This window comes from Cryptococcus neoformans, chromosome 6 (assembly GCF_000149245.1).
Source record: "Cryptococcus neoformans var. grubii H99 chromosome 6, complete sequence".
Lineage (NCBI taxonomy): Eukaryota > Fungi > Basidiomycota > Tremellomycetes > Tremellales > Cryptococcaceae > Cryptococcus > Cryptococcus neoformans.
The window spans coordinates 907,397-915,000 of record NC_026750.1 but is presented as its reverse complement, the minus strand read 5'-3'; the positions used below and the strand labels follow the sequence as shown (position 1 = coordinate 915,000).

The 7,604-nt window shown below is 49.0% G+C and overlaps 3 protein-coding genes; 1 reads left to right on the top strand and 2 right to left on the bottom strand.

Annotated features, from left to right (window-relative positions):
- Positions 1-1,182: 1,182 nt before the first annotated feature.
- CNAG_02209 (nucleolar protein 56) lies at positions 1,183-3,311 on the bottom strand. XM_012194627.1 has 5 exons: positions 2,746-3,311; positions 2,232-2,695; positions 1,882-2,173; positions 1,703-1,831; positions 1,183-1,648 (listed from the first exon to the last, which is right to left on the bottom strand). The coding sequence occupies exons 1-5, from the start codon at positions 3,250-3,252 to the stop codon at positions 1,328-1,330; spliced, it is 1,713 nt and encodes a 570-aa protein (XP_012050017.1). The 5' UTR covers positions 3,253-3,311; the 3' UTR covers positions 1,183-1,327.
- A 157-nt stretch (positions 3,312-3,468) lies between these two features.
- Positions 3,469-6,032, top strand: CNAG_02210 (ribonuclease Z). XM_012194420.1 has 5 exons: positions 3,469-3,987; positions 4,042-4,123; positions 4,171-4,653; positions 4,704-5,355; positions 5,405-6,032. The coding sequence occupies exons 1-5, from the start codon at positions 3,697-3,699 to the stop codon at positions 5,940-5,942; spliced, it is 2,046 nt and encodes a 681-aa protein (XP_012049810.1). The 5' UTR covers positions 3,469-3,696; the 3' UTR covers positions 5,943-6,032.
- CNAG_02211 (hypothetical protein) lies at positions 5,529-7,531 on the bottom strand. XM_012194419.1 has 3 exons: positions 6,621-7,531; positions 6,187-6,560; positions 5,529-6,128 (listed from the first exon to the last, which is right to left on the bottom strand). Exons 1-3 carry the CDS (start codon positions 7,224-7,226, stop codon positions 6,029-6,031), a joined length of 1,080 nt encoding a protein of 359 aa, XP_012049809.1. The 5' UTR covers positions 7,227-7,531; the 3' UTR covers positions 5,529-6,028.
- Positions 7,532-7,604: the final 73 nt, after the last annotated feature.

Sequence of the window (7,604 nt, the reverse complement as noted above, 5' to 3'; positions counted from 1 at the left end):
AGGGCCGCTTCGTGCTTTGCTTGGTCATCTCAGGTGGTGCGCCTCTACGTATGTACTTGCACAGAAAGCTGCGTGTAAAAAGGTGAAAGGAGGGTGGATCCGCCGACGTGTCTGTTGGCCTCTGGTAGGGACAATTTAGTCTTCCGGTCGCTTGTTCATAATCTGACAACTAACAACAGAACAGGGAGCTGTTGATTGTAAGTTATGGTTTAACAGGCCTGAGAAGAGGCAGTGTCATCATATACTGTTACTCGTACTGTAGAAGACTAGATTGAAGGCTGGCTGAAGGTGTAGCGTAGTATATACAGTAAGGACACCGAACTCCACGCCCTTCTCCATTACTACTACGTCTCTACCCATAGTGACTCTTTGACTGTTGTACGAATACTTCACAGCAGTAGTGTCATGAGTCGGGCAGCTGGTTCTGAATTCTAAAGTGCTCAATTTGTGAGGTCCATCGTGCGTCATGTGTCATATCATACATGTCCATCATAAGTCCTTTGTGAAGGTCAACGCGTCGCGACGCGTTCAAACCGGCCGACAGAAACATTAGTCATCGGAACGTGTCCTGTGTTATCGGGTATGCTCTCTAGTGCCTCTCCTCGTCATCACTGGTCAGCAAAGACGAGTCACGGCTCGAGTTAGCTTTACGCACTGTTAGCTTTATGCACTGTTGCATGCTCCTGATAAATACGCTACAGTACTTCTGTGGCCAACTATATAGACTTTCAACGTGGTATCTCCAGCAGACGAAATCGTGCAAAGAAGACTTCGTCACCCGGTGTTATCCATCGCGTATCGAGACGAGACAACTTCCTCGGACGATCCGGCCGAATGAGGGAGCCCGTAACCCGATCGTAATGTCATAACATTTATTATCTGCCGTTCCTTGCATACCTTTTTATCACATATCAACTCAGATATCAGATACAAGTTCAGAGTATAAAGTAGTGCTGATAACCTACCTACTGGAGTTAGCGGTACGGCAGCGAATTGCTCACAAGTGCATTGCGCCCCACTTTTGTATTTTTATTATTGTCTGCCTGATCTGCTCTTGTTGATCTTGGGAAGTTGGCCTTGCTATTTCTCTTTTCACCTGTTGCAAATGTCAGTGCTTTCTTATCGGGAGTGGCCATCATTCAACAGTGAGATACTCTTTAGACAATATCAACGCCAAAACAACGAACTGAGAACGGGTATACATGTAGAATAGACAAAACGAAAGAATGAGCCATATAGGATGAGAAAAAATGAAGAAATAATGCGAGTCGCCCCCCGGTCATGACCCCACCACTTGCCAGCGGCCCCTCCACGCCACAACAACTCTCTACGCCTCAGACTTCCTCTTCTTCTTCTTCTCCTTCTTCCCCTCCTTTTCTTCCTTTCCCTCTTTCTCCTTCTTCTCTTTCTTTTCCTTCTTCTCCTTCTTCTCTTTCTTGCTCTTCTTCTCCTCCTTCACATCCACGTCCATGGCTTCAGACTTGCGCTTCTTCTTTTCCTCCTTCTTGTCCTTCTTCTCCTTTTTGTCCTTCTTTTCTTTCTTTGGCGTAGAAGATGTAGCCTCAGAGGCAAGTTTGGCAAGTTCGGGGTCGATAGGGCCTCGGTTAGCGGCAGCTTCTGCTTGGTCTTTCTCTACCTGCTTGACAGCCTAGAGAAAGTTAGCTTGGTACACGGAAAACAAATAACTGGAATGGTAACATACATCCGCAACATCATCTTCCTCGAGGTGACCCTCGTCGTCATCGTCGTCGTCCTCATCATCGAGATCAGCCGCGACAGCGGCCAAGGCCTTCTGGATGGCATCAGAGTTCTTGCCGACGGGAGCACCGGTCTATTATAGCAATAAGCATCACAGCTAAATTTCAGAAAGATGAGGCTTACTTCGAAGAAATTCAAACGCTCCTCGACCTGTGCACGTAAAGCCTCTCCGAATTTATTGGTGGGCACGTCGGTGAAACAGTCAATACGACAAGCAATAGAACACTTGTTAGCAAGGAATCGAGAAATTCGACCCTTGTGCTTGGCACCGGCACGGCCGATGAAAGTAGAATGGTAGATGAGACCGTATTTGGGAGTGTTACCCTTGGTCTTGAGAGCTCGGAAAAGGGCCTTTTCGGCGCCGAGGATTTGGACAGTAGAAGCGGGGTACTTGGCCAAGTTGGTGAGGGAACCGCTAAATTGTCGTCAGCAAATCATTGAACATTGTTTCAACGGAAGAAAAAGGCACATACGCATGGCTGATGAGCCTGGCAGCGATGGTCTCGCCGATCAAAGCAGACAAGTTGGGGGCAACGACATTCATCTTCTCAGTGAGGTATCTCCTCAAGCTCTTCCTGTATTCAGCAAGCTTGACAACCTTCTCCGCGAAATTGCTGATGTTGATCAAGTCGACTTCGCTGATGTCACTACCCATACTGGCCCTCGCGGCATCAAGGACATTCTTCGCACGAGTCTCGTCGTCGTCAAGAATTTCCTGCATTTCCTCAAGAGAGTCCTCGGTAAGAGATGTGCGATCACCGATAAGGACAGCAAGAAGAGCATATTGATGGGCGTCGGGAACAAGCTTGTAGAGCTCAGGGAAGTGCCAGCCGTACCATTCTCGCACTCGCATGAAGAAAGTGTTGAGATCTTTGTCGAGTTGGTCGGAGAGAGAAATGGCTTGGATAATCATGTTATCGGATCGGTTGACGTTAAACTACATTCGATAAGTCCCATGCCACAAGTAGCATACGCATTTGCACATACCTTCACCTTGCCTCGAGAGTAAGAGTGACCCAAGCCAAGCTGGGCGACGGTTACATCTCCCTTTTGCATCCCTCCCTTGACTAGAATCTTTTCCTGATGTAATCGAACACCTCGAATGAGTTCCAAGGCTCGCTCGGAAGTGTCACAGGGGATACCCATCTCGCCTTGAATGGCACCAGCCAAACCTCTCTCCGCCACACCGAGAAGAACACCGGATTGCTTCTTGTTGCCCTTGCCAGCAGCGTCGGGGACAATCAAATTTAGAAGAGACTGAAGGTGTGGGTTAAGCACACCTTCAGAGACATCGTTTGCGTTCTCGAGAGCTTGGGCGGCCGAAGTAAAAGGGGCGAAGGAAGCGAGCTGGACCATTCGAGAGAAGATGCCGAGGTCGGCGATGGAGTCTTGAAGTTGTTTTGACTTGGCAGCGACTTCCTCCTGCAAGTTGACGGTGAAGAGGCCATAGCCAGAAGGCCCCTCAAAGAGGACGTGGGTGAGGGAGCCGGACATGCTTGTGATTATGGGCTTTTTTTGTTTAGAGAGAGATTGCGCTCCTTGTACCCAAGAACGAAGGATTTCGTACCGAGACACACCACGAAAATTCCAAAATTATTTTTCTCCATTTTATCCCACGTCACTTATTAAGTTACAGCAGCAAGAAGCTGCTGCCGCACCGTCCTTCCTTCGCCTGCTGCTCTGTTCTTACTTATACAGCCAGCATGTATGCTTCATTTCTGAAAGACTCCGCGAATTATTGATGTCTAGCATCCAAATGGCATTGCCAGTACAATACGTCGGAATGGCTGACATACCACCAGGCAATGTCTACAGGCAACAAGTGAACAAAACAAGGCAGCAGCAAGCTGCTGACGAAACCAGGTGGTTGTTCAAAATGTTTATCCCCATGTGGCATGCTCTCTATTACTGATCTATGATCCTTGGTGACTGACATACATGGTCTGTGGTCTGTTGGTCTTGCTTGCAAGGTGCACAGGCTGTGTTATTGTCAGTTTCTGTGGTTTTCCTCCACCACTGCTTGCCAGGAACAAAAGGAAGGGCGGACAAGACCGCTTCGTGATCGTCATCATGGTTGCACCGTTTACCGGAATAGGGACGATAAGATCCACTCTTTATTCCCTTCTCGAAACTTTGTGTGCTGCAATATTTGAAGTTCCAACCCTCGACCTCTATATTCGAATGACAGCCCCGAAAATCAAGCCTCTGCCGCCCGTTTCGGTTCAATTCGTGAGTGATTTATCCCTCCATATATCATTGCCGGCTTCCTAACCATACGTGCAGCTTGGGACAAGCAGTGGAGGCGGACCAATACAGAGCAGAAACTGCTCCTCCTTGGCAGTCGATTTTGGAAATGAGATATGGCGTAGGTCCTACCGAGAGCCCTTACAATTTTGAAACTCACTTTACCAGTTTTCGACGCTGCCGACGGCACACTGAACCGCCTGCATCAGTCCTCTCTCAAGTTGGCCAATATCTCTCGTATTTTCATCACTCACCTCCATGTCGACCATGTCCTAGGGCTTGTGCCTGTTCTGACTACCATTATGAGTGGCACAATGGCTACTGAAGAGGCAACTCAAAAGATCAAGGAGCTTGGCTTGAAGAAACAGCCAACTTTCCATTTGTATGGACCATCAGGATTAAGGAACCTGGTCAGAACCATATTGAACATCACAAAAGCAAATATCTCTGGGGCATTCGCCATCCATGAACTGCTACAAGAGGGTGAAGGACCTTCAGCAGGCTGCGGTGAAGATGAGATACATCCAAACGAGGCAGTCGGGATGGATATGAGAGCCGATGAGGATGGCGTTTGGAAGATGGTGCTTCAAGAGGGTAATGGGAAGAACGGGAAAGGATGGAAAGTCAGCGCTGGTCCGATTCACCATAGAGGTAGGAATGGCCTTAGTTTTCGGATCTCCACTAGTCTGACAGACCTGCAGTACCATCCCTCGGCTATGTCCTCCAAGAGCCAACGCCTCGCCTTCCGTTAGACACCGCAATCCTCATACCTTTGTTACAGTCCAACTCAGAGGCTTTGGCTGCCCTTGATCCTCCCGTTAAGCACCCCTTGTCTCTTCTATCACATCTTACATCTCTCCCGCCCCCGCCCCCTCTCACGCTCCCTTCCGGGGACATCATATCCCCTCCAGAGCCCTCTGGTATCCTTCCACGCAAGATAGTTATTTTTGGAGATTGTTCTGGAGGGACAAAAAATCATGTTTTCAGGTCGATGTGTGAAGATCCCAGTCTCTTGGTGCATGAATGTACCAATGCGGCAATACCTCAAGCTATACAGAGAGACGAGAAAGGACAAAAAGCTCGCACAAGGGATCTAGAACCAAGTTTAATGCTTTCCCGAGGTCTATCAGTCGGACAATCTGCTTCGTCTTCAGGGTATAGTTCAGCTAACCCTCCCTCTACCCCCAATGGGCTCCATTCGCCGAACGGGAATAAGGAGAATGCGGATGAGATCAAGAGAAGTGAAGTTAAGAAGAAAGCTCAAAGTAGGGGACATTCAACTCCTGATGAGGTAGGAGAGTTTGCAAGGGAAATCAGGGCCCGGAGGGTTGTTGTCAATCACTTCTCTGCCATGTGAGTCTTATCCAGTCCAGAATGTCAGCGAGCTCACAAACGTATCCAGGTTTCCATCACCGAGATACCCAACGGCGGCGGCTTTTCCATCGATTCTTTCCTCAATCTGCTCATTTCCATATCCTGTTCCTCGTCCTCTTCCACACACTTCCCTCCCTCCACCACTTCCCATCCCACTCACTTCAAAATATCCTAGTGAATTGCACGTGCGCGTAATCATGCAATCGTTGGCCGACCAGATATTGGAAAAATGTTCCTCTTTTTCGCTTTCCGCTGATGATTTCAGCAAGCCGCCAAGAGGCAAAACAGGGATGGTGATTCCCGCCAGAGATTTTATGCACCTCCCAATACCGTCTCATGAGCTCAATGCTTTGGAGATTGAGGATGTCCGGTTGTACAAGGACATAGCGGACAAGGTGACAGAGGAATGGAAGAAACATGGGGGTATCTGGATTGAAAATGGTAAAGAAGAATGGATAGGGGTCGAAAAGGAAGTGAAGAAGGCAGGATGGAGATTCAAAAAGGTGGTGAAAGAAAGAGATGAATGGATGGCTGATAGAGTAGAGGAGGATAGCAATGGCAATTAGAAGCCGCATATAATCATGTATATCAACTTGTCACTCTGATAGGGGGGCACAATGCTCGGTCTTCTATAAAGGTAAGAATTTTTAAATTAGAATAATCTTCCTAGCCCTCTACATTCCCAGCATTTACTGTCGTCAAATCCAAAGAAACTTAGTTCTCTCCCTGAACCACTACATCGCCAACATAGTCTGGGGAAACCCTTTATCAGCTATTATTTAACAATGAGAGAAATAAGGTGTCGCTCACTGTCCGCCAATCCTAGGATCGCCCGGTCTAACTACTAATGCTCCTGGAGGAACGGGACCGGCTGATCTCTGAACGAAAATCTGTTGCCCTGGCATTGGTGGTGCACCCCAGTTAGGAGGAGGTGGAGGTGGACGAGGAGGGGCGTTCTGACCCGGGTACGTGTTCCACTTTCCAGGAGGCGGCGGCAAATGTGCATATGAATTAGATCCGGAGCTGGAGCCACCTGCGGGAGAATAAGAGGGAAGAGGGCGCTGAAAGTTGGATGAAGCTGCCGTGCCGGCGTTGACACCTTGAGCGGGGTCGGGGTTGGATACCATATAAGTATACGAATGGGCGAGCGCTGAATTATACGGTTTACCGTACTTCCTCCAGTCCTGTAGACACAATCATTAGGAAAACATCCCTTTTTACCTCTGACAAGGTATTTTACTTACGCTCTCATGAGGATTAGATGGGTCCGATGATTTGTACCCCGTATTCTGGCACTTGGGACACCAGTGACCTTTAGGATAGACAAGAAGTTGTCCTCCACGCAACAAAGGCCTACCAGGTGTTGGCACTTCGGTTGGTGTCAAGTCCTGCGACTGCGCTCGGGGAGGGAGCGGAGGCGGCGGCCGGTTTGATGTCGATGAATGATTACGAGGCGGTAGAGGCGGCTTGCTCAGCCCATCGGTGTTTGTAGGCCCAGAATAGTCTTCGGATCCCCCTCCCCATCCATGATGTCCACCTCCGCGACCGTAGCCCATCCCGACACCTGTTACATTCACTCCGACTCCTGTTTGCTGGTTCGCGATTCTATCTGGCATCGGTGGAGGACCTGAGAAGTCTACATGCGATGGTCCTGAAGCGACTGTGGTCGATCCAGACATGTTTGCTGAGGGGGTGTAGGCCGGTGGGGGGTCTGAAGGTATTTGGTCTTCGGGAAGACCCTGTACCGGGATTGGGTTTGCATTGCTTGAACTGGCGGTACCGTCATCGGCAAAAGGATTGTTGCTGGTGCTGCGAATGGGTGGAGGGCCCGCTGGGGGCTTGTAAGACATCTCGGGGGATAGACTGAAGAGTGGGTAGGTACAATGCAGTGTGAGCTGAGAAATGCTATGATACGATGGACAGAAGATGGATTGAAGATTATATTATGCTGCACACCATCGTAATGTCGGTAACGAACGCAAGGCGATGATGACATAGTCGTTCTCACCTCGCCCGCCGGAAAACAGACAGTGGAGGCCGGCTCCTGGTCGCAAGTGTCCCCGAATCATCGGGCATAGGCCAGTAGAGTGCAGAGTTCAAATAGTTTGGCCCTATTTTTGTGGGTGCTGAACACCGCCTCTCGAGTCAGTACTCGTATAGAAGAGATGTGTTATGTGTGCGTATGTAATTGCAGATTGTCAACGTGTCTTATTACCAGTATCGTACTC